The sequence below is a fragment of the Hylobates moloch genome, unplaced genomic scaffold (assembly GCF_009828535.3).
Source record: "Hylobates moloch isolate HMO894 unplaced genomic scaffold, HMol_V3 SCAFFOLD_2, whole genome shotgun sequence".
NCBI lineage: Eukaryota > Metazoa > Chordata > Mammalia > Primates > Hylobatidae > Hylobates > Hylobates moloch.
Genome location: NW_026652277.1, coordinates 58,449,138 through 58,475,987, shown reverse-complemented (window position 1 = coordinate 58,475,987; position 26,850 = coordinate 58,449,138). Strand labels below are relative to the sequence as shown.

At 37.0% G+C, this 26,850-nt stretch overlaps 1 protein-coding gene across 3 annotated transcripts in view; it reads left to right on the top strand.

Annotated features, from left to right (window-relative positions):
* Positions 1-26,850, top strand: part of MTHFD2L (methylenetetrahydrofolate dehydrogenase (NADP+ dependent) 2 like) — a 185,480-nt gene that overhangs the window by 28,293 nt on the left and 130,337 nt on the right. For 2 of the 3 annotated variants that reach the window (XM_032150209.2, XM_058433924.1), the window contains exon 1: positions 16,311-16,575. The exons of the other annotated variant lie outside the window; for it this stretch is intronic. In XM_032150209.2, the coding sequence (XP_032006100.1) occupies positions 16,433-16,575 (143 nt within the window). In that variant the 5' untranslated portion in view covers positions 16,311-16,432. Of the gene's footprint in view, positions 1-16,310; positions 16,576-26,850 lie in introns of those variants that run through there. 3 annotated transcript variants of the gene reach the window in all.

Below are 26,850 nucleotides of genomic sequence, written 5' to 3'. Positions count from 1 at the left end.
GGAGTAATAATTTCTGAAATAATATTATTTTTGTAACTAAAAGAGACCGAGAAGCTTTAGGACAAGTTCAAGATTTCATGGAGCAGAAGGAAATAAGGCTGCCCATAAAAAGAACTTGGAGGACAGTGGAAAAAAAGAACAAAGTTGTTTTATGGGATTATCCCATCCATTATAGCTTAATTAGGAAAGCAGTTACACAGTTAAACAAATATGTAATGAAATGATGTGTGTTGGGTTTCATTATGAAAAAAATCAACTTAGATGTGAAATGAAATATGTAAACGGGAGAGTCTCAGCTTGAGCCTAAGCTGGGCTCACATTAGAATTCAGGTATGTCTAAAATTCATGGAGTCTCTCCATAAAGAACCAAAGATTCTCCTATGAAAAACTCACTGTAATATCCCAAAAGGCTGAACTGGGTGAGGAAGTGAGGTCATTAGCTAAGAATGTTTGATTGGAGAGCATAGCTGCACTACAAAATTTCCTTGAAGTCTTATGTTTTAGCTTTAAAAATATCCCAAATTTTACACATTTTAAAAAATGCCAGTTAATGTTATGAGCTGAATATTTGTGTTCCCCCAACATTCATATATTGAAATCTAATCCTTAATTGAAGTGGGGACTTTGGGAGGTAATTAGGCTATGAGAGTGGAGCTCTCATAAATAGGATTAGTTTCCCTCTAAGAACAGACCAGTGAGCTAGCTTGTCCTCTTTCCACTATGTGAGAATACAACAAGAAGTGAGAAGTCTGTAACCTAGAAGAGGGCTCTCACCAGAGCCTAACTATGCTGGCACCCTGACTTCAGATTTTCAGCCTTTAGAACTGAGAAATAAATGCTTGTTTTTTAAGCCACCCAGTCTGTCATAATTTGTTTTAGCAGCACCAACTAAGACATTTAATATTTTAAAATATTTACTATGAAATAATTGACATGTATTATGGGAAACTGATGTATCAAGATAACGGACATGCTTATTCCATGGCTCCAAGTACCTCCTTGCACATTTCTGCAATCCCCACATGCACTCCAGTTTTAGAAGTAATTACATGGTCCTGCAGAGTGGGAGAGCCAAGAGGATTGTTCAAGGTATTATTCAAGGATAATGGGTCAATCTTAGACAAAAACAAAACAAAACAAAACAAAACCTGAATCTCAGTAAAGATTCTTAGTAGATTCTTGGTAGACTCTGCCGCTCAAGTAATCTTTCTGTTCCAACCAATGACAGAAGTCTTACAAATTTAAAGAGTATCAATACCTGAAAGAGGTGTTGGTCTGAAATCACCAATGATCACGGAGGATGGATGCATGGGTTACTGGTTCTAGCAGCTTTTGTATGGTGTCAGGGATTAAGGTGGTGATAGGAGATGATGTCTTTGGTGTAGATGTCCACACTATCTATATATTACCAGCATTAAGGACCTCTTCAAATACCAAACAAAAACAAAAACAAACAAACAAACAAAAAACAAACAAAAAAAGCATCAAAAGGGCGTATCACAGTAAGTTGGAAAAGAATGCAGGAAAAATTATGGGAGCTTAATGGTGACCAATAGGAGTTGGAAAGCATATGTGCCCTGATTCCTCACAGCCTTCAGAACCATCTGGCTAGAATTTGAGTGTAGAATGGAGTTTTCATATGGCTGGTGACAGTGAAGCCAAAGAAATATACTCTTTGAGAAAAATATTTGTGACCTTATTCTTTTTGTCTAGGCTGGTGCAGCATGGAAACACAGATTTGAGCTCATTACTCCAGTTTTCGCGCTGAGTTTGGAAAGGTCCTAGAGGGTCTGTGGAAATGTCTCAGGGGCCATGGATGGAAGGTGCAGAAGACTAAACAGGCACGGTCCCCTGGAACCCATGTCAGCCAAAGCAGCTCCATTTTCTATTTTCCTACTTTCCTTTTATACACTTGAAGTCAGATTTTTCATGTCAAATTTGGCTTGAAAAATGAATTTTGCTGCTTAGAAAAGAAAATCATTTAAAAGTTATAATACTAGAACATTGGTAAGAAAACGGATAGAGAAGAAATTTTTTAGGTTGTGGAAAATAAGATAAGCAAGAGGAGAGTCAAAAATTTTGAGCCCTAGAAGAATATCTTAAGATTGTTTTGTGCTCAATAATATATAATTTATGAGAAGAAAGAGAAAAGCATTATGTTCAGATAGGATAAGGAGAAACATTTATATGAATATATTTTTAAACTTCTAGTATGTAATTCCAGAGCCAAGTTAGAAGCTGTGCCTAGAATTTTGTTTTTGAGTATAGAATGAAATGAGAAGGTAGCAATTGGAAAAGACTAAATCTAAGAATCATTCCTGGAGACATATGGCAGAATAAGCTGGCAATATGCCATGAGTACATGGATTTGTGTATACTGCTCTGTATCCTGCCACTATGCTAAACTATCAATAAATCTGCTGTCCTTATCTGCCTTCCTCAGTACATAAGATTTTTTATTCTCTCCGGTTGCTTTTAAGAATTGTTAGACGGCCGGGTGCAGCGGCTCACGCCTGTAATCCCAGCATTTTGGGAGGCTGAGGCAGGTGGATCACCTGAGGTCAGGAGTTCGAGACCAGCCTGACCAATATGGTGAAACCCTGTCTCTACTAAAAATGCAAAAATTAGCTGGGTGTGGTGGCGGGTGCCTGTAGTCCCAGCTACTCGGGAGGCTGAGACAGGAGAATTGCTTGAACCCAGGAGGCAGAGGTTGCAATGAGCCGAGATTGTGCCACTGTGCTCCAGCCTGAGTGACAAAGTGAGACTGTCTCAAAAAAACAAACAAAAACACACAAACAAACAAACAAACAAAAAGAATTGTTCACTCTATTAGTGGTGTTGGGTAATTTGATTATGATATGCTTTGGTATAGTTCTCTTTATGTTTCTTGTGCTTGCTATTCATTGAGATTCTTAGATCTGTAGGTTTGTGCTTTTCATCAAATCTGGAAAATATTTTATTATTTTTTTCCAAAAGTTTTTGGTTTCCGCCTCCCCACTTTTGAGAACTTTAGTTACATGATATTTGGTGTCTTGGAGATGTCCCATGGCTCACTGTTGGCTTTTTTTTTTCTCTGTACATTTCATTTTTTATAATTTCTATGTCTTCAGGTTCACTAATCTTTATTTCTGTCATGTGAATCTGCAAGCACAGTAGCAGATCAATACCTATATAGAGACTTCTATAAGAAAGAAGTAGAATTGTAGACAAGAAGAAATAAATGAATTAATAGTAAGTGCTGTAAGTGGTATAATTTTGATTATCTATAACTAACAGCAAAGATATCTGATCCTCACCTCACACTGTGCATTGGAATCATTAATTAGAGATTTAAATAAGAAAGTCAAACCTTTAAAAGCTCTAGACTAAATTAGTAAGAATATATCTATATAATCTTGAAATAGAGAAAGATTGCTTCAACATTACAGTAGGTTCCAACCATAAAAGACTGATAAACTAGACTACAGTCAACATTCCATATTTGAAAAAAAAAAAAAACCCAAATCATTCTTTATTTGCAGGTTTGCATCCTCAAATTCAACCAACTGGGGGTCAAAAATATTTTAAAAAGACAATAAAAATAATACAAATAAAAAATACTGTACAACTATTTACATAGTATATACATTGTATTGATATTATAAGTAATCTAGAGATGATTTAAAATGTACAGGAGGATGTGCATAGGTTCTATGCAAATACTTCACCATTTTATATAAAAAGACTTTAGTATCCTTGAGTTTTGATATCTGTCAGGGAGGCAGGGAGGTGATGTCCTGGAGCCAGTCTCCCAGAATACCAAGGGATGGCTACACTTTCCAATTAGGAAACTCTATTTATTAGAGACCTGAAAGGTAAATAAAAATAAACTAAGAAAAAAATACTTGTTACACATGCACCTAACAATATATTGACATTTGGACATAAATAATTCCTATAGCAAAAAAAAAGATACAAACTGATATGGTTTAGGTTTCTGTCCCCACCCAAATCTCATGTCAAACTGTTACTCCCAGTGTTGAAGATCAGGCCTGGTGGGAGGTAACTGGATCATGGGGGTGGAGTTCTCATGAATGGATTAGCACCATCCCCCCTTGGTACTGTACAGTGAGTTCTCACAAGATCTGGTTGTTTGAAAGTTTGCAGCACCTTTTCCCCTGCTCTCTTGGTCCTGCTTCTCCTCCTGCTTTGCCTTCTACCATAAGTAAACGCTCTCTGAGGCCTCCCGAGAAGTAGAAGCTGCTATGCTCCCTATACAGCCTGCAGAACCTTGAGCCAAGTAAACCTCTTTTCTTCATAAATTACCCAGTCTCAGGTATTGCTTTGTAAGAGTGGGAGAATATACTAATACATAAACCCATTGAAAAAGACATATATTTCATAGAACAAAAAACTAAAATGATTAATAAACAGAGAGAAAGATGCTTCACACATTAGTAGTCAGGAAAATTTAAATTAAGATTTCTGCAAATACTATTTGTTCTTCATTAAATTGGCTAAAATTTAAAAAGATTGACAAATCAAAATCTTGCTAAAGATGTGACTCAATAATTTATTTCTTGCCACTAGGAGTAAACATTTCTAAGTTATTATCAGACAAGATCTGGTGTGTTCAGGGTGGTCTATGACTCCTAAGTTATTAAAAAAATTATTACTAATTTTTAAATTTTTAAAATTGTGTTGTTATACATAAAATAAAATTCACCATCATAACCATTTTAAGAATTTAGTTTAATACTGTTATGCAGATTCAAATTAATTTGTAAGCAATCTCCAGAACTCTTTTCATCCTGCAAAACTGAAACTCTATATACGCATTAACAATAAGTCCCCATGCCCCTCTTCCCAAGAACCTGGTAACCACCATTCTACTTTCTCTATGAATTTAACTACCTTATAAAATTAAATCATACCATATTTGTCTTTTTGTACACCTTGGGGTAGTCTTATTTTGGTCAAATCCGTTTGGTGTTCTCTGATCTTCCTATATCTGGATATTTAACCTTTCTCATGTTTGAAAAGTTTTTGTTATTTCTTTTGATAAACTTTCTACCCTTTTCTCTTGCACAACTTTTTCTTGAACAGCTGTAATTCCAGATTTGGTCTTTTGAGATAATTTTTTATATCTTATAGGCAATCTTCATTGCTTTTCATTCTATTTTCTTTTTCCTCCTCTGAGTGTGTATTTTCCAAAAGTCTGTCTTTGAGCTCATTTATTATTTCTTCTGCTTGACCTATTCTGCTGTTGAGAACTTCTAATGAATTCTTCAGTTCAGCAAATGGATCTCTCAGTTTTAGGATTTCTGTGTTCTTTTTAAATTTCAATCTCTTTGCTAATTTTCTCTAATACATTTCTGAATTGCTTTTCTGTGCTATCTTGGAGAATACCGAGTTTCCTTAAAAATGGTTCCCTGTTTGCTGTTGTTTCTTGTGGATGTACGTCTATGTATTTGCATTGAAGGATTAGTTATTTATTCCAGTCTTCTCTGTCTGATTTCTTTGGGTTTGTATTGGATATATTTTCTTGGAGATTCTTTTCTTTTTTTTCTCCCATGCTCACGTGGGTAGAGGTTCTTTTCCAGTAAGTCATTGTCTCCTTTTTGGTTCTAGGTCGGCTCTTTAAGCCCAGGTTCCCCTTGGCTCTAACAAACTCAGAGCCCTGCTCCTCTCTAAGAGAAGAAGTCCAAAAGGTCATATCCTGGCAGTGTGGGAAGGCTGGCTAGGGGTTCTTGTCTAGGGGATGTGTGGGAAGAATCTTCTATAGCCTGGTGGTGCTGAACAGCCACTCTAATTTGGCATCTCCTTTGGGCGAGTTACAGAGCAGAGTTTCTACCTCTCCCCTTTTGTCTTTGGCTGTCCTCAGGGATATTTCTCCATTCAGACATTCATAATGCTTCCTGCAGGTTAAGTCAGGGACATGTCTCCTGCCAGGGAATCCAAGATGGAGAGAAATCTGGTTGTCTAACTCAGTCTCATCTTTCCAGTTTCTCCACATCCTCCCAACACTTGTTATTTTGTTTGTTTGTTTGTTTGTTTTTATAGTAGCCATCCTAACGGACATGAGGTGATATCACATTGCGCTTTGGATTTGCATTTCCTTAATAATTAGCGATGTTGAGCATTTTTTTTTATTGGCCATTTGGAAAAATGTCGATATAAGTCCTTTGCCCAATTTTAATTGAGTTGTTTGGTTTTTGTTGAGCTATAGAGTTTTCTTTTTAATATATTCTGAATATTAACCTTTTATCAAATATATAATTTGCAAATGTTTTCTCCTATTCTCTTGATTGCCTTTTCATTCTGTTGATAATGTCCTCTGCTGCACAGAAGTTTCTTGTAATCCATTTCTTTGATCCATTTTAAGTTGATTTTTGTATGGTATAAGGGTCCAACTTCATTCTTTTGGTTACGGATATCCAGTTTTCCTAACACTATTTATTGAAAAGACTATCTTTTCCCCATCAAATGATATTGGCACCATGTCAAAAATCAATTAATTATATATGCAAAGGTTGATTTTTAAGCTCTTTGGTCTATAAGTCAGCTTCTACTTTTGTATAGGGTAGCTTTCTGATAAGTTTGAAATCAGGAAGTGTGAGACCTCCAACATTGTTCTTTTCATGATGGTTTTGGCTATTTGTGGTCCCCCCCCCTTTTTATTGCCTTTTCCCACACATTTTATTTATTTATTTATTTATTTATTTATTTATTTATTTATTTATCTATCTATTTAGACAGGGTTTTGCTCTGTTGCCCAGGCTGGAGTGCAGTGGCATGGTTTCTGCTTACTGCAACCTCTACCTCCCAGGTTCAAGTGATTCTCCTGTCTCAGCCACCCCAGTAGCTGGGACTACAGGAACATGCCACCATACCGAGCCAATTTTTGTATTTTTTGTAGAGATAGGCCTTCAAATTCTTGGACTCAAGCGATTCATCCACCTCAGCCTCCCAAAGTGCTGGCATTGTAGTCCCTTAATATTCCATATGAATTTTAAGAGAGTGCTACTAACTTTTAAAATTGAATATGCACATATCTTATGACCCTACAAATCTACTTACAGAGAAACTCTTGCATAAGTGCATCAAGAGTCATATACATGAATGCTCACAGCCACATTTTAATTTTTACTCTCATAAATAAACGGAGAAATCACTGGATCTGGCTTGTTTACATTTAGATTTATCCCATTGCCTTTCCCTTACTTAGTCTTTTCTGTATCCCAAAAGACTATATTTCTTAGGCCCCTTTGCTTTTTGGTTTCCAGGTAGGTTTGACCAATGGGAAACAATAGCCAAATATTGGAGTGTGGGAGAAGGGGAAACCCAGTGTATTTTTCTTCTTATCTTTCTGCTGCCTCCCTTGTGGATGTAGCTTCCTCTGGTCAATCATTGCTTAGATAGTTCTAGGTCCTGCAAGGCAAACTTTGCCATGATTCCAGCTCTCATTAGATAGTTTTATCTTCTCAATTCTGATAGTGGCACTTGCTCCATCCAGTTGTCTCTCCAGATTTAGCAGTTTCAGTGGTTTCCTGTTGTTGGGTTATTTTGTATCCTTTTTGGCTTCTAAGTTCTTCCATTATCTACTTAATTAAATCCCTATATTAAATTTCCTTTATTTGAAGTACCTACAGTGGTTTCTGTTTCCTCCTAGATCCTGCCTAATACAAACTCAGACATTTGTTAATAGGCTGGTGAAAAACTAAATGCCCAATTTAATAATATTTAGCAGAAAAAACGAATGAATTGTAGCTACACGCAACAAAATAAGTAAGTTTTGCAAACACGGAGTAAAAGGGAAAAAGCAGTGCTTGAAGACTGCATCCAGCTCGATAACATATGTTAAACTCAAATAACAAAACAAAAACCAAGGAAGACTGAGCATTACGTTGTTAAAAGATGTATTTGTGATTAAATTGTTTTTAAATCAAAAGGATTAAACTACAAAATTCAAGACAATGATTACTCCTGATAAAAAATTTGGGATATGAAAGAAGCACCTAGATTTATTCATTGATATCAGAAAGGTTCTGATTCTTACATTGTGTGGTAGGTTCAGGAATATTCTTCTTGTTATGTTTCATAATTTGCAAGGGTGTTGTGTGTTGTGGTAGGTAGAATAGTGCCCCCTCCAAAAAAATGTTTATATCCTAGGTTTCAAAACTTGTGAATATATCACCTTACATGGCAAATGGTACTTTTACAGATGTGATTATGGTTTGTAACTTTGAGATATGGAGATTATCTTGAATTAACCTAGTGGGCTCAATCAAATCATGAGGCCTTTAGAATAGAGACCCTCCCCTGGCTGTAGTAAGTAAAAGAGAGAGAGAGAGAAAGAGAGAGAAATAATGGAAGAATAGTAAGAGAGGGATTTCAACATTGTTGGCTTTGAAGATGGGGGAAGCGTGCCAACAAGCCAAAGAAAGTGGGTAGTTTGTCTACAGAAGATGCAAAAAGGAAGGCTATGGATTCTCCTTAGAGCCTCCAGAAGGAATACAACTCTAATTGACTATAGCCCTGTGAGACCCATACCAGACTTCTAACTTAAAGAAATGTAACACTGTAGGTTTTTTTTGTTGTTGTTGTTTGTTTGTTTTTGAGACAGAGTTTCGCTCTTGTTGCCCAGGCTGGAGTGCAATGGTACGATCTTAGCTCACTGCAACTTCCACTTCCCAGGTTCAAGTGATTCTCCTGACTTAGCCTCCTGAGTAGCTGGGATTACAGGCATGTGCCACCATGCCCAGCTAATTTTGTATTTTTTAGTAGAGACAGTGTTTCTCTATGTTGGTCAGGCTGGTCTCAAACTCCCGACCTCAGGCTTCTAAAGTCCTGGGATTACAGGCATAAGCCACCGTGCCTGGCCAAGTTTGTATTATTTAAACCACTAAATTTGTGATGATTTATTATAGCAGCAATCGAAAGCCAATACATATATATTATTTGCATATTATTTTCTGCTCCAAACATTATCTGATAACTTAAAAAAATTAATATATGTTGTTTTAAATGACACACATCAAAACAAAATGAAACAAAATTTAAATGTAAAAAGATATAGGTATACATGTGTATATGTATATGTATGTGTGTGTGTGTATATATATATAAATATATACATGTGACACTTTTCATATTAAAACCGAGCAAGGATAGGAGTAGCAATGTCTAACAATTACCATGGAAAACAAAGAAGGCCATTATATAATGATAATAGATAAACTATATGGAATCTATAACAATCATCTCATATTCACTGATGAAATAATGCTATAATATGTAGTAAAAAATAAAGAAAAATTGGGTTCTTTACATCATTCTTAGTCTTTAACAAGTTGAACAGAGGAATTAGAAAAAAGACAATCATTGTAACATTGATTATATATTGACATGTATATAGATATGTACAGTATATATAGTTAACATTATATTCTAAACCAGGTGCACTTTTTATACAGTTAATGGTATTATAAGACCACAAATAAACTATCAATAAGTTAGTAAAATATGAAATTGGTAGTCACATTATCATGAAATAAAACTTGGTAATCAATTTTTCAATAGAATCCACCAGTCATTTGAAAATTAAAAATTATTTTCTCCTTATTACATAGATTTGAATCAAAAATCAATTTTGTAGTTACAGAAGATTGCATAAATGACTAAAATGCAGACACTTGGATGAGTTCTCTGTACCTTAGTGATGTAGCATGCAAACTTTTCCAGGAGAACATTAGATTTAGAAAAGCACTGCAGTTAGAAGTGTGGGCACTGGTTTCACATTACCTGAGACTTGAACTCCACTTTTATCACTTGATAGCTGTAGGTCTTGGCAAGTTATCTAGTCTATTTTACCTGTTTCCTCATATCTTCATTGTGGTGAGGGTTAAAAGAATAACTCCTGAAAAGTGTTCAGCACAGCCTTGGAACATAGCAAATTCTGGGAAACATATGCTGTTATTATTATGTTAAATCTTCTCCCATTTGACTAAAAAACTGAGATATTTTATTGGGTATTGGATTAATAGATTATTTTAGTGAAAGTTGACATACTTACAATATTAAGCATCTTGGATCTTTCTATTAATTCAAGTCTTTGCAAACATTACTCATCACAGTCTTAATGTTTTCTTCATAGGTTTTCCAAATTTTTATTGGAATGTCTCTAGAGGTTCATTGTTAGGAATGCTATTAGCTGTTGATCTGAAATATTTTTATATCTAGTCTATTAAATGTTATTAGGAAAGGTTATTGAATTTTATCAAATACTCTTTCTCTTATTTTCCATATTTATGTGATATATTAACTGACACACTTCCAATATTATCCTAATTAACCCATCTTTGTATTATCGTTTAGTTGTGGTAAAGTTTTTCCTGTTATAATACCATCAAATTATATCAACAATGTTTTCTTTCATAGCCTAATAATCACATTTATCAGTTATATTGTTCAATAGTTTTCTTTTTTGTATTCTTTTAAATCGGGTTTGAATATAATAAAAATACCTGGGAAATTCCTTCTCTATGATTTGGAAAGATTTTTAGTATGAATTATGATATTTTGAGGGCATAAAAAAACTCTGCCTTAGGAAGCTTTATAGTTGTATTCGGTTAGTAGCTTCTTTTCCATTTCTGTCTGTTTTGGGTTTCTACTTTATGATAAATTTTAATAATTTATATAAATATCAGGTTTTTAAAACACATATTCTGTAAAGTTGTTTATATTTTTATTGAAAATTCCCTTACAGAAAATATGATTTGGAAGAGCTCATGGAAAATTTTCTTTGACAGACAAGCACAATACTTTTTTTTTTTTTTTTTTTTTACTTTAAGTTCTGGGATACATGTACAGAACATGCAGGTTTGTTATATAGGTATACATATACCATGGTAGTTTGCTGCACCTGTCAACCCATCATCTAGATTTTAAGCCCTGCATGCATTAGGTATTTATCCTAATGCTCCCCTCCCCTTCTCCCCACCCCGACAGGCCCCAGTGTGTGATGTTCCCCTCCCTGTATCCATGTGTTCTGATTGTTCAACTCCTGCTTATGGATGAGAACATGCAGTGTTTAGTTTTCTGTTCCTGAAGTACAAACTTCTTTAAGAGCAGCTAGTGACAAGCAGGATACATCAATTTCTTAGTTTAATTTAAAACAAAAACAAAAAGAAAACATTCTAGAAAGAAAATATAATGATTTAAAATATCCTAGGGAACTTGCCTCTTCCAGCTGATGCTGCCAAGCTAAGCTTCTTCAGCTCATTAGCTTCTGCTTCATCTCAGGCAGTAGCTACCCATCTTGTTTATTGCTTTGGCTCCACTCCTGGTTTTCTGGATCCTTGTTTATTCCTTGGCTGTGATTTTCCCTTGACATCTTAGTTTCTTAGTAAGCTTGTCTTATGAATGGGCTTCTTTGCTATTCTCTGGAGTAAGCTATGCATCTGTCTGTCATTACGCAGTACCAACTCTGGTTGCCTCACAGCAACCTACTCCAACTTTGGTGGCTTTTGATGCCAGTGCTCACTGTTCACATTCTGATAATCATTTTGAAACATTTTGTTACAACAATGAATATTATATAGTGAAAAGATAACTGATGATATAAATGGAGCCTATTAAATAAGATGTCCCAAGCAATGTCATGGACACTACAAATAATTACATGGACGCATATATCTCCGTGGCATAAAAATGCATTGTACTCTTTAAAGCAACTTCCAAAATTTTCATTGGAACACTTAAAATAATCATGGGAGAAAGTTTTTATTCCACATTAGCAACTAGCTTTCTTTCTCTGTAATTTTTAATCATCCCTGATTTAACTCAAAAGAATTCAATATTTGTTGAGTAGGTATTAGAAGCACATTGAGGATTAAAACAGGGAAAATATATCAGCTTTACCTTTTTCAGTCCAGGAGGAAATATTAATAAATAAATTAACAACTACAAATAGAGCAATAAATAAAACTTGGATAAAGTCCACCTTTAAAGAATCTCTCCTGGTATTGATTCTAATATATACCTACCCTGGCTAAATAGGCATTTTAAAAAATAGACTTTATTTTATAGAACAGTTTTAAATTTACAGAAAAATTGAGAAAATAGTGCTGAGTTTCCCATATGTCACACATCTAGTTTTTCCGATTATTAACATCTTACATTATATGATATAAAGAACCTATATTGATACATTATTATTAACAAAAGTTTATACTTTATTTAGATCTTCTTCGTTTTTCTGTTATGCCATTTCTCTGTTCCAGGATCCAATCCAAGATACCACATTATATTTAGTTGTCACGTTTTTCTAGGTTCTTCTTGCTTGTGACAGTTTCTTAGACTTTCCTTGTTTTTGACTATCTTTACAGTTTTGAGACATACTCTTCAGGTATATTGTAGGATGTCCCTCTGTTGGGATTTAATTGTTTTTCTCACGATCAGACTGGGGTTACAGGTTTTGCAGGAAGATTGCAGAGGTAAAGTACAATTCTCGTCACATTATATCAAGTATCCATCCTATCAGTATGATGTATCGGTGTTGATGTTAATCCTGATCACTGTCTGAGGTAGTGTTTGTCAGGTTTCTCCATAGGTAAGTTACTCTCTTTTCCCATTTTCTAAACTGAACTCTGAAAGGAAGTCACTATGATCAGTTCCCATTTAAGAAGTGAAGAATTCTACTCCTTCATAGTGGAGTATCTACATAAATTTCAGGAATTCTGCATTATGTATCTTCTCTCCCACCTTTATTTATTTATTCAATCACATATTTATTTATATGAGTATGGGCTCATGGATATTAATTTTATACTTTGGGTTATAATCCAATACTTCTTCATGTTACTACTCAAATTGTTCCATCTTTGGGCATTAGGAACCCTTTCAGTTGGCTCCTGTCCCTGACACATCCCCATCAATGTGAGATTTATTTGAGCATCCTTTCCATTAGATGCTCTAGGATCATCTAATATACTTCCTGAGCCTAGAATCAGCAATTTTTCCAAGGAGTCCTGGTTCCTGTTATCGTAGAATGACATTAGGAACCAGTATCTGGGCTGAAGGTGTGCTTATTGCTTTCGGGTGTCGTTTTAGGCATTCTCAGCTGGCAAAGCAAATAAATATATGTATGTAAACTAACTCCTGAATATTCATACATCTATAAATATTTGTATATGTAACCATCTGTATTTATATTAAGCTAAAACTGATGTTCCCAACTCTAATCCATTATCATATGGATTATTCTAGCCTCCTCCCATTGCTTATCTGTAAATTGCCACTCCAAAAATGAGGAACCTGGCTCGTATCATCCACTTCCATTTAAATAACTGTTTAATTCTGGTACACATGTATAGCCATATCAGAATTGGTAATGTAAATCAACAACTTTATTAACTAGAGTACAGTGCCTATGTGCAGTTTCTTCTATTGTTAGATTTTTAACCTTGCAATTCTGAAGTTATTTAGGTCAGCACCTTTTCCCCAGTCTTTCCAGTGAGATTGTTTCATATAAGTGTAATACAGTTAGATTCTCTTGTCACAGCCTTCATTCCTTCCTGGAAACCACCAACCTGCTAAATAATGAATTTTTTTTCCATTCCTCACAGCATATTTATTTCAGTAATTTTGTTATGTTGGTTCTTAGCATGAGCACAGTGTTACATGATTTTCGTGCATATAATCACATCCAAAACAAGTTCTAAACTTTACATTGTAAGCATTCTCATCATACGTAGAAATATTTTAATTGGTGTATTAAGTTTTGCTAACTGATCAAATTTGGAAGATATTATAAAATAATGTCTATTCTAAATTGTGTAGTGAGAATTGCTTGTTAATTACATTTCTACAATGTTAAATAAAGTAAGAGGCAAATCTGTCCTGAAAGCATGTCAAACTTCAGGTAAAACATTAAAAAAGAAACAAATCTGTTAACAAACGAATGTCTGCAATAAAGAACATTAGATTTTTAAGATCTATTATGATACAAAAATGTAAAGGGTAAATAGTATCTTTGTTGACTAAATAGGAGGTAGCATGAATTCACCCATTTATTGTCGGAGAAATGCAACGGGAGTAAAGAATATTTCCTTACCACAAATAATTTTCAGGATGATGTACATATTTCTTTTTGAAATACTTGTTTAAACAAATGTCCCTCCACTTTTTAGTATTGAAAAAGCCATTCCATGTGGTTTTTTTTTAAAAAAACACTTTTACACATCTAGATAAAATGTGTAAAATGTTTGCGTGTATTTAGAACATACAAAATTTAATATCTTATTTTTCTATGCAAGTCTTGTGGAGAATAAACAGAGTCTTGATTCTGGTAACACTGCAGAAAACATAATTTTCTAATGTGAATAAAATTTTTTATATGGTACACATTAAGTTTCCCTCTTTGTGTTGTAAAGTTCTGTAGGTTTTGACAAATGCGTAGTGTCATGTGTCTAACATTACAGTATCATACAAAATAGTTTCACTGTCCTAAAAACCCTCTGTGTTACACTATTCAAACCTCTGCCCTATCTTCTTAACCTCTGGCAACCACTGATCTTTTAACTGACTCTATAATTTTGCCTTTTACAGAATGCCATATAATAAAAATCATGCAGTATGTAGCCTTTTCAGACTGCCTTCCTTCACTTATCAGTATGTATTTAAGGTTCATCTATGTCTTTTTATGGCTTGGTAGCTTGCTCCTTTTCATTGATGAATAATATCCCATAGTATGGATATTCCACTGCTTATTTAAGAACATCTTGGTTTCTGGAGAATATGAATAAAGGTGCCATAAACATTCATATGATGGTTTATTGCAGACATATTTTAAAATCAGTTGGGTAAATATGTAGGAACATGGTTGCTGGATTGCATGGTTAAATGATATTTAGCTTTGAAAGATTCTGCCAAACTGTCTTCCAAAGTGACCGAACCATTTTTTTTATTCACCAACAATGAATGAAAGTTCCTGTTGCCACACATCCTTGCCAGCATTTGGTATTATCAATTTTTTTGGACTTTAGCAGTTCTAATAGGAGTGTAGTGGTATCTCGTTGTTGTTTTAATTTCTATTTCCTTAATGATAAATGACATTGAACATTTTTTCCATTTTTTTTGACCTCTGTATACCTGTTTCGGTGGATGTTTTCTGATCTTTTGCTCACTTTTAACTGAGTTGCTTGTTTTTCTTTTTTCTTTAATTGTTGAATTTCAAGAGTTCTTTGTATATTTTGGGTGTAAGTCCTTGTAAAAATGTTTTGCAAATATTTTCTCCCAGTATGTGATTTGTTTCTTTATTATCTTAACAGTGACTTTTGCATGGCAGAAGTTTAAATTGTTTTTTCTTTTATGAATTGTGATTTAAGTGTTGTATCTAAAGTCTCATTGCCAAACCCAAGGTCACCTAGATTTTTTCCTGTATTTTCTTCTAGGCTGCTTATTTGTGTCAAATGGATTTAGATCAGCCAGGAAAGAGTAGCGTATCCCATTCTTATTGATATGATTTTAAAGAGCATATTTTCTGACAGTCTATGATTTTAAAAAACAAGTTTTCTCGTAAAAGTGTAGCTATAAAAGAGGTTGTTCTGACTCAACAGCAGCAGCCTGACCTTGGGAAAAAAGTTGTTTCCTGTTAACTTTCCAGCTGGTTTTATCTGTGACTGTTTTTTGTGTGTCTGTTTTAATTTGCACAATGAATGGACAGTCTAATGTTTTACTTTTTCAGAGGGAGCAGATATTTTGCTTCCTCACCACACAAGCTCACCACACAATGCAGGATTCTTAGCCTGCATCGACTTGATCATAAACTCAGGAAAAGACAGATATTGGTCAATATTTCCTTCCAAAAGTGGAGATGATAAAGTAGAAGTATAGAAATCCTAAAGTCCAGACCTTCCTTGTTCAGCCAGGTTTTGCTCCTTCTCCACACACCTTTGCTCTTTTCTCCAGCTTCCAAGGAATCTCACAAAGGGAGTGGGAAACAATGAACCTATTACTTCTTTCCTGCTTTAAATCCAATTCCACGGAGTCACGGAGACTGTTGGGCAGGATCTCTGGCTTGGTGCAAAGTGGGGCGTGCTGCCTAAAGTGATTAGTTTGGAGGCCTTCTCTGTGCCGTCGCTATGGGAATGCCAGCTGTGTGTTGGCTGGGTGCGGGGCCGAGTCGCCAGGCCACACTGCAAGCCTCTACATCCTCAGATGGCCCGGGGCTTGGGTCCTGGCCCCGCCCCCTGCGGACCCGGAGCCCTATCAGTTCCGTCCCCGGCCCTGGGAACTGCTCTTGACTCCACTCTGCATGTCTGCCGGAACCTGGCTGGCAACGCTACTTGCTGCCCCGCCAGGCCGGGTGAGGGCGGAGCCAGGCCTCCAGCCGCGAGGACTGGAGCCGCGGGAGGTGGAGCCCCGGTCCGGAAGCCGGGGATCCGCGGCCATGACGGTGCCGGTCCGCGGCTTCTCGCTGCTCCGCGGCCGCCTCGGCCGAACGCCGGCGCTGGGCAGAAGCACAGCACCCTCCGTAAGGGCACCGGGAGAGCCCGGGAGCGTGTCCCGGGGCTTTCGGAGCAGCGGTGTGAGGTACGAGGGCTGCGGGCGCCGGGTGCGGAGCCGCTGGCGGTGGGAGGGCGGCTGGGGCACGGGCGGCGCTCGCGCGCGTGGGGCCCAAGGCTCGTAGGCTGCTGCGCGGCGGCGGGCTGGGTCGAGGACCGCCTTGGCTGTGAGGTGGCCTTGCCGGTCGCGCGGGCGAGTCGCAGTTGCCTCAGCTCGGGGAACGAAAACGTGCTCCGCTCTGGGCTGTCGCGCCAGAACGTTCCATCTTTGCAGCAGGTGCAACTGATTTAGGAAGACATTTGAGGCACTAAGAAAAAGTACCATAAAAACACGTGGCCGGCTTGGTCAAACATTTGTTTTTACTTTGGTTTAGTGTTTCGTAAATAAAGGAGTAGGCGTTGTCCAGATGACTTACTAATGTTTGCGTTTCTGAATTCCTTTGTTAATGGTTTTGTCGAAGTCTTTTCTAACTCTAAAATTATTTATGGTTTCACAAAACCGGGTATCAATCCAGATTTCTCAGTCTTTTCATGTATGGCTCTCCCTAAACCTCTGTCAGGTGATGAGACTTAGATTCATTACATCTCTTGGTTGCTGGCAAGAGCCATGCAAATACAACAGGGTACGCACTCTTCTGTCTTCTACTTTACTGGTCTTAGTTGCAAAATCCATCTTAACAAGATGAAAATGTATCTTCTTTACCCAGAGCCTGTGAGTCCAGAAAAGCCTCAGTTTTCAGACTTTCAGGGCTTCCAGAAATGCGCTTTCATTGCCGTTTTACTTCCAGAGATTGTGCCTCACTCGAGTTTTTGTATCCCCCAGTGCCCAGCACAGTCCCTAGAAAAAAAGCAATGAGTGGTAACGTGGAAACATAGATACTGTTTATTTAATTTAAACCAATTAACTCCCTATTGTGATCTAATCTTGAGTGACTGAATTTAAAAATTTAGATCTTAGTCTTGAGTGACTGAATTTAAAAATTACTTCCTGTAGGATTTGCTTTGGGCATAGTTTCTTGTGACGAGGTCTTCCACAAGGATATGTGCGAAAATAACAGTGAATCAGAGTTGTGTAAGCTGTAGTAGGGTGGGTAAGAATGTGCCACTTAGTTTGGAATTACCAGCTAGATCTACTACCTAGGAAAAGCAGATTCTGTAGAATTCTGTTTGTATTAAAGAATTGAGGAAATTATTTGCCGTCACTCTAAATTAGTTGTTTGTATCATTATTTTTTTGAATTTCAGTTGTTTTAGGGGTGCTTTTCAGGGTGAGGATAACTTGTTTCAAATAGTACAACTTGATTAATTTCCCTGTGTCAGCTTTCTGTAAACAACTCCATCTCCCCATCTTCTCCATGACCTGCATACATTGAATGGAAGTCGTTACAAACAACAGTTACAACCCCAAAATTTGGTCGTAGCCACTTGCTTTGTACACAGACACACACACACACACGTAGAATTCAAAACTTTTAAGTTATACATAATGACCTCTTTATAATTTAAAATAGTTGAGTGCAAAGGTTTTGGAAAGCAATTATCCCTATGCACGATAAGAGTTACTAATTTCAGCCCGGCTGCTTTCAGTTCCACTTGATGCAGATTATAGTTATAAAAAAAGTAATATATTTTGATAGTTTTTATCTTTTAAAGATGGCACTAGGCAAGTTAAGATAAGGCGGGGGTTTTGACGCCCTCTTTGTACTGAATACCATCTCTGAAGGTGAGGTTGGCCCCAAGGTTGAGAAACACCTGTGGACTGGTGGGTCTCGGGTGGGGAGGAATTCGGACAGTGTGTTGATGCTTATTGGTGTCTCTTTTCTCTTCTAGGACCAGCAGAGAGAAGAGATTCCATCTTCCAGAGGTTGCCACTGTCTGCCTCCCCACTTATCCCCATCACAATCATCTTTTTTATATATATAATGGCACATTAGTTGTCTAGTTCTTCATAGTTAATGTGGTTTAAGTCTGACATCATTTCTTTTGCCATGAAATTTACACCTTAGTATTAGTCTCACTGAAAAATTGCCTTTGAGTTTGATAAACTCTTATCCCAGTGATATTGACTGTTTTAAATTAACAGATTTATCACCATTTCTGAGCTGTGTAGAGCCTTAATTGAAAAAGTATCTTTGATTATTTTTTCATATTTTGGCCACATACCTATAATAATGGAACATTTACAATACTTTTTAGTGGAGAATTTTTTAAGTAGAATTTCAATAATTAATGTTTGATGGAGTTTGGAAGTTACCGTGTTTTGAAGTATTGTTTAACATTTTTCTCTCAATGAGTTTTCCTTTAAAATTTGCAATGAATTTGTTTTCCTGTTTATGCATGAGAATTCACGTCTTATTAATTGGGAGAAATTAATGTTAAAGTAATAAATAAGCCCTTCTACTTGTTGCAGCTTATTGTTTCTTGAAATGAATTAACTATCCAGGCAAAAGTTTAAAAATGAAAAAAAAAGTCTTTGTAACTAAATTTTTCCCATTTTGTTGTGGTATAGGAGGAGTTTACAAATCAAAATGTCCTTGGTTAAAAGGCATCACATGAGTTTGTGCCCATTGCTTTTCAGTGTGAGGAGTCTGGTAGCAGCCCATCCCATTTGGGTGGGAAGGTTATAGACCTTGCACATTAATGCCATGCTCAAAGCAGATTTGCAGGTATCCTGCAACACAGGGACTTTCACAAACCCCGCTTTGGCTTATTCTACCTCAACTACTTATTTTAATTAACTAAATGGATGTCCCAAGCATTCCATGTTTATCCTGTTGCTCAGTGAATCCTCAAATCGTTAATTTGGTAGATTTTCTTTTTTCTCTTCATACTATTATTTCTTTTAGCTTTTAAAAAAATTGCATACTGCCTACAGGTCTTTATGGAAGTTTCACCTTTCTTTATGTCACACTGGCATTGGCTTTATAATTTTTGCAGCTAGACCACATTTAAAAAAATCTACATTTTTGAAACTAGTAAAAGATATTTGTGTTATTTAAGTATTCATGTCTTTTACCATGGGTAGTTAAGTTTAATAATTTAAAAAGACACATTTTATCAGTAACAATGTTCATTTTTTTTTCAGACTCTTCCCTCTACTACTTACTGTGTATTTCTGTCTCTTCTAATGACTAGGAAAGGCAGTTTCTCAAAATCATCTTCTATTTAGTTGGCAAATGTGATAGTGTGGTGGTGTTCCTGTCTTCCTGCTGTACCTGTTCTACTGAAAATGAGATATAATAGCCATCTGGCTACAATTTTGATTTCTAAGAAGTTCTTATGTCATTTTAAATTCAAAAACTAAATATTTCAACATTTGATATCTCATATCTTAAGTTTTATTTTCTTTGTTCCAGCTGTTCAGAGATAGTGTGTTCTACTATCTCCACAATCAAGATTTTTGACTAAAATGGATCAGTAGATGAAAAAGAGGGACTAGTATTAATTTTAGATCTTGTTAGTTAATCATGGTCTTACTAATAATTTGGCAAGTTCTTTAATGACCCAAATCTTTGTTTTTCAAATGCCTTGAAGTTGTTATTCTTTCATATTAGTACCCTGATGGGAAGATGAATACAGCAGAAAGGAGCAACACCAGATGATCTTTTCATGGGCACATGCTCTTACAAGGAATCCCATGGAGCTCAGTGAAATTACACTTTGGCTTAGAGATAATTAAGTTGTGGAAGGAGGTTTAAGAGAGGAGCTTAGGTGAAATTTGAGCTGTAAATGACTATGCTAAATTAAAGAAATGATTAGTAATAAGTGGCATTTGCCATTAAGAAATTCACTTGGGATCTGCGAAAACATTTTACATACAAGGTAGAAAACTTTATGGTCAGAATAGAACACAGTCTGAACCTAAATTAAAAGTAGTGTTAAAGAATTCAGGGCGGGATATTATCCAAGAAGGCCTAGCCAGCTGCTCCATTTAACGTTACATCATAAGTGGTTTCTGTGTTGCTATTGTTTTTATTAGCATTTCAATGACTGTGTCATATTACATTAAATCAATTGGCTCTAACTTACCTAACCATCTTGCTGCTTTTTAATGTCTAGTTCTTGGAAAATGTGTAATAATTTACTCTCAGATTGAGGTCATGTTCTTGTCAACATCATACCAACAGGTTTGTTCACTTCATCATCTGAACTCTGTAGGTTTCTATATTAGGCTCATTACAGTGTTCCTAGATCCAAAGACTATGTAAAGATCTAAAGATTCATAATTCTAAAGTGAGGGTGTGTGTATAGTTTACAACAGATGTTCTCTCCCCACTTTTTTTTTTTTTTTGCTGTTTGTGATTAACTGGAACTGCAATGAATGCCATCATGCTTTTTAGGAATTCAGTTGTGTTGTTGAAAAGTACATTTTTCTTAATATCTAAGGAGCTCTTAGTCAGTGGTAAGCACTTTGCTGAGATTTTGCACATACAGTATGTCCTTCGATCCTCACAACAACTAAAGGAAGTAGATAGACACTATTACTATTCCCAGTTAACAGATTGAGAAGTTGAGGCTTAAAGAAATTAAACTTGTCCAAGTTGACACAGTAAATACATGGGAAAGACAAGGTTTGAATCCACATCATCTTTCCAGTTTTCTCTACAAGCAGTTTATAATTATTGACTTATCTCACTTTTGCTTTTTTTCTTTTTGAAACATGTATTAATATTAAATCTCATACAACTTTTGTGAATCTAGAAAGCTAATTTGAATGTAAATTTTATAAATTATTTTGTTAGAGTCCCTCAGTTTGAGATGTTCTTAACCTAGGACCTTATGAATAGAATTAAGGGGATCCATAAACTTGGATTGGAGGTTACTAACTTCTAATAAATTTAGCATTTTTTTCCGTTGTCAATGTTGGCAACAAATACATAATATCATCAGTACATGTGACTTGCTAATATACAAATATTTCAGTATCACAAAGTTGAGGCAGATACCACAAAACATCATCTGCACATGACTGTTTTGTTATGGTAGTTAGACCTACTGCTAGATCCTGTTATTTAATACTTTTTAAAAAAAGCATTTGATATTTCAGTAAAACTGGTTTCCTTGTAATCTGTATTTTATATTGAATTAAGTTTAAAAGGATTGTTCTGAGAAAGAGTCCACCGGTTTCAGCAGATCGGCCAAGAGCTTTTGTGGCACAAAGCTTAGCATCTAAGGTTCTTCCTGACAAAGTTAGTTTGAAAATGCGTGGATATTGTTTAATACAGAGTCAGAAAGTTAGTTAAAAAACTGAATATCAAGAAGACTCATATGTAATGAAAAGTTATTTTACTTTTTATTGATTTGCAAATGTAATTTCTAGTAAAATTACTTCAAGATGTGAATAGGGTACTTGGGGTATAAAACAAATTTTTTTTAAAGAGGCCATAAACTTAACACTTATAGGTATTCATTTATATTAACAACACACCTCAAAAGACTCCCTATACTGGTGATTGGTTTTATTCCCTATGGAATTTTGCCCTGTTTTTTGGGGGTTTCATTTCTGTTGTACAAACTCAAGATATCGAAGATATGCCCTAAGATATAAAGCAATTAAACTGTTAGGGCCTGGGTAGAGCTTGGAATTGTTAATCATCGTATTAGGATTTTTCATCTTTTTTTGTTTGTTTGTTTTTTGTTTGAGGCGGAGTCTCGCTTTGTCACCCAGGCTGGAGTGCAGTGCAGTGGCGTGATCTCGGCTCACTGCAAACTCCACCTCCTGGGTTCATGCCATTCTCCTGCCTCAGTCTCCCAAGTAGCTGGGACTACAGGTGCCTGCCACCACGCCCGGCTAATGTTTTGTATTTTTAGTAGAGACAGGGTTTCACTGTGTTAGCCAGGATGGTCTTGATCTCTTGACCTCGTGATCCACCCACCTCGGCCTCCCAAAGTGCTGGGATTACAGGCGTGAGCCACTGTGCCTGGCCAGGATTTTTCAACATTATAGAGATAAAATGGTTCATTGCAGCTCTAGTTGAAGTTGTGAATAAAGATGAGATTGAAACTAAGATGTAGATTTTCCAAGTATACGAATTAAATAAACTATTGATCTTGACTAGGTTTTATTTGTCGTTATGCTACTTTTTTGTGGAAGAGTATTTTGATACATTGAAATAATCCCCCTCTTTGTTACTTTGCTCTAGTTTATTAAATACATCATTTGATTCTAATAAGCGTAGATAAAGTGGTTAGTTTATTTTCTGGAAGTACAAGTAAACAAGCCTATGGAAATAGCACTAGAGAGTATTCCCATTATATAGATGAAGAAATTGCATGCCGTTGAGAGAAGCTAAGTGACTTGCCTAATTTTATTATTGCTACTAATGGTAACCCAGAGCTCTGATGCTCAGGACTTCTAATTTCAGGTGAGTAATTTGTACTACATAGTGCTGCCCTGCTACTCACTAGCCACCACCTCCCTTCTTTAATTTTTGCCACCTGATGAAGCCACATTTCGTGGCTAGCCCAGCAGTAGGCTGGGCTTTTGGAAGGGAGGGCACCTTTTCTTGCCGTCTTTGGGGGAAGGTCATTTCTGCCTTTGTGGGAAACCACCTGAGCAAGTAATGACAGGGCACATCATGTAAACAATATCTAAGGGGTTAAATGGATTTCATTTTTGATATGCATTAATGGCAAGGTCACTATGTAATTTTTTTGACCAAACTAGCACATTTTTTAGAGTTAAAAAGGGGCATGAATGTAATGAAAATTATATTATTTGGAATATTTATTGGCTTACAAATATATTAGTGAACTTATAGAATAGTTTCAAGCCATTTTCAAAATTAACATTTTAAAAGATAATTTATATCCTTATATGTTAAAATAAAAATTTATATTACGTGAACATTCAGCATGAATAATTATTCCTGGTGCATATTCACATACTCAAATCAGTTTCTTAGCTGTATCTTTTAATACCTTGATACTGATAATTTTCTGAAAAAAGTTAATAAGATCTTATGCTTTATTTTATTTTATTTTATTTTTTTGAGACGGAGTCTTTCTCTGTCACCCAGGCTGAGTGCAGTGGTGTGATCTTGGCTCACTGCAACCTCTGCCTCCTGGGTTTGAGCGATTCTCCTGCCTCAGCCTCCCGAGTAGCTGAGACTACAGGCATGCGCCACCATGCCCAGCTAATTTTTGTATTTTTAGTAGAGACGGGGTTTCACCATATTGGTCAGGCTGGTCTTGAACTCCTGACCTTGTGATCCACCCACCTCGGCCCCCTAAAGTGCTGGAATTACAGGCGTGAGCCACTAGGCCCGGCCCTTATGCTTAATTTTAAAGTTAAATTTTCTGCAATTTTCTTAACAGTTGCAAATAGAATCTTTGCTTTAGACAATGGTTATTTTAGTTTTAAAGGTACTGGCCGGGCGCGGTGGCTCACGCTTGTAATCCCAGCACTTTGGGAGGCCGAGGCGGGCGGATCACGAGGTCAGGAGATCGAGACCACGGTGAAACCCCGTCTCTAGTAAAAATACAAAAAAATTAGCCGGGCGTGGTGGCGGGCGCCTGTAGTCCCAGCTACTCGGAGAGGCTGAGGCAGGAGAATGGCGTGAACCCGGGAGGCGGAGCTTGCAGTGAGCCGAGATCGCGCCACTGCACTCCAGCCTGGGCGACAGAGCGAGACTCCGTCTCAAAAAAAAAAAAAATAAAAATAAAGGTACTGTCTCTATAGATGCTGAAGCACCACGTAAACTGCTAAATGGAACAGTCTTAATTCTACATTTTGCACATTGAAATGGGAAGATATTTTAGCCTAAATATTTTCACAGTTGCTATCTTGGTGTATCTTTTCAAAGTACTTTTCTTTGACAAATACTTAGATAAAAGAAATAAGTTGTTTTTGTGTATGATTTTAAAAATAGTTTACCATATTTAGATAGGGGAAAATTAAAATTTTTCTCAATTATATTCCAATGTTTTACAAAATGGTAATTTATTTAAGGAAATTTTATTCAACAAAAAACATGAGCTCCATCAGAAGATTCTTCTCAGACATTGAACTATTTAAAATTGCTATTATAGATGTATTTATTTACTAATTCTGCTGTACACAAAGTTCCACAAACTAGGTGGCTTGAAACAGCAGAAATCTGTTTTTATACTTCTGGAGGCTGGAAGTCTGAAATCAAAGTATCTGTAGGCCCACGCTCTGTCGACCAGCTTCTGGTTATTGCCAGCAGTCCTTGGTGTTCCTAAGGAGTTTGCAGCTGCATAACTCCAGTCTTTGCTTCTGTTGTTAAATGGTTGCCTTCCCTCTCTGTCTTCACTTCCCTTTGTATGTGTCTCTGTGTCTTCTCTTATAAGGACAGAAATTAAAATTCCTTGTGCATTGTTTGAGCTATCATTTTTTAAATTAGTTTACTTCTTCCCTTCGTTTTGCAGAGATAACGTTTCTGTTTGTAAGCTTTGGTTTCACTGATTACAATTCACTAAAAACTTTAAATCTGAAGGTGTCCCTACCCCCATTTGGTCTATTTGTTGAATATGTTGATTAATAATGTCCAACAACTTTTGAAAAAAATACAACAAGTGTTGCCCATCCCAGTGCCAGGCCAGTCCCCACAGACACAGCCTGTAAGCCGGTCCTTGCAAACCCAGACTCTAGGCCTGCACTAATGCCAGGGCAGCATCCAAAGATTCCAGCTCAGCCTCTGCAGACTTAGGCATCAGGTAGAAACTCATGGACCCACACTCTAAGCCTGCCGCAGTGCCAGGTCAGCCTCCATTAATTCAGGTCCAAGCCTATCCCCAGGGACCCAAACTCTGGACCCAACCCCATGGTTCCAGGTATCAGGTCTTCCCCTGCAGATCTAGGTACCAGGGCCATTCCAGAGGACCCTGGGCAAGCCTAGTCCCCACAGGCTTGGGACCAGGTCCATTCCAGTGCCAGGCTGGTCCCTGTGGACTCAGGTTCAAGACCTACCCCAGTGCCAGGATGGCCCCTGTGAACCCAGGCTTCAGGTCTGTATTTGCAGATCCAGGCTCCAGGACTACTCCTATATACCCAGTTGACAGCCCACCCCAGTGGACCCATGCACCAGATTAGCCCCCTGTGAGTTGAAATATTAGGCCCACCACCTGCTGACCTAGACATCACCTGCCAACTAATCCAAGGGCTTTAGCAGCAAGCCCACCCATGGACCATGCCAGATGGCCCATCAAGAATCTCTAGATGCACTGACTGGTGAAGGGCTTTCCCTACTGAAGCCAGTTTATAAAGACTGGAATAGGTGCCTTCTTCTTCAAGTGATAGACAGCAATGAAAGGCCGCAGGATTATGAACCATTAGGGAAACATGGCACCACAAAAAGAACAAAATAAAGTAACAATAATTGACATAAAGAAATAGAGAGCTACAGGCTGCCTATCCAGAGAACACAGGTAGACAACTAGACAATATCAATGATTTAAAATACTACAAAAAGGTAAAAACAAGGTACTGTGGGAGCTCATAGCAGATTCCCAGGGTACAGGGTTCGGAAAACATTACCAGAGTGTTTTATAAGCTGAGACTTGAGCAATGTGTGGGACAGTCTTTGCAAAGTGGTTGGAGAGGTGAGAAAGGGAAGGAAGAGTGTTTCAGGCAGAGGGAATATTATATGTGAAGGCCCGCAGAGAACATGGTGCAGTTCATGAATTAAAATATGACTGGTGTGTAGTGTGCCACTCACTAAGCACAGTGTTCTTTAATAGTGAGGCTAAAGTAGCTCATGCAGAAGTTTGTAACCCATAGGGAAGGAATCTGGATTTTAGTTAATTTCTTCCCCCAATTTCTCAGGTCAAAAATGTTGCCTTCTGTTTTTCTTTTTTTCATATCCTATACCCAATCTCAGTAACTCCCAAGGGTTCCACTCTCAAAATAGATTCAGAATCAGACTACTTAGCACCTCCATGGCTACCCCTTTGCCTAACTCCCCATCATCCCTTGTTTGTTATACTACGCTAGCTTCTTAGCTGGAGTCTCCACTTCTCCCCTTGATCTCATAGAGTCTATCCTCCATATTTTCACCAGTTATTTTAAAAGTGAAAGTCACCTCAAAATCTCTAAATGGCTTCCTGTCTCACAGTAAAAGCCAACATCCTTTCAAAGGCCTGCAGGGCCTTATATAATCTGATGTCCCACTCCTGTGACTTCATGTCTTATCCTGGTTCACTTGTTCTTTCCACTGCAACCATTGGCCTCTTGCTATTCCTCAAAGATTTCAGGTATGCTCCTTGCTAAAGGCCTCCATACTTGCTGTTCACTTCCCTTGGCCTAGAATGCTTTTCTTCCAGAAATCTACATGACTTATTTC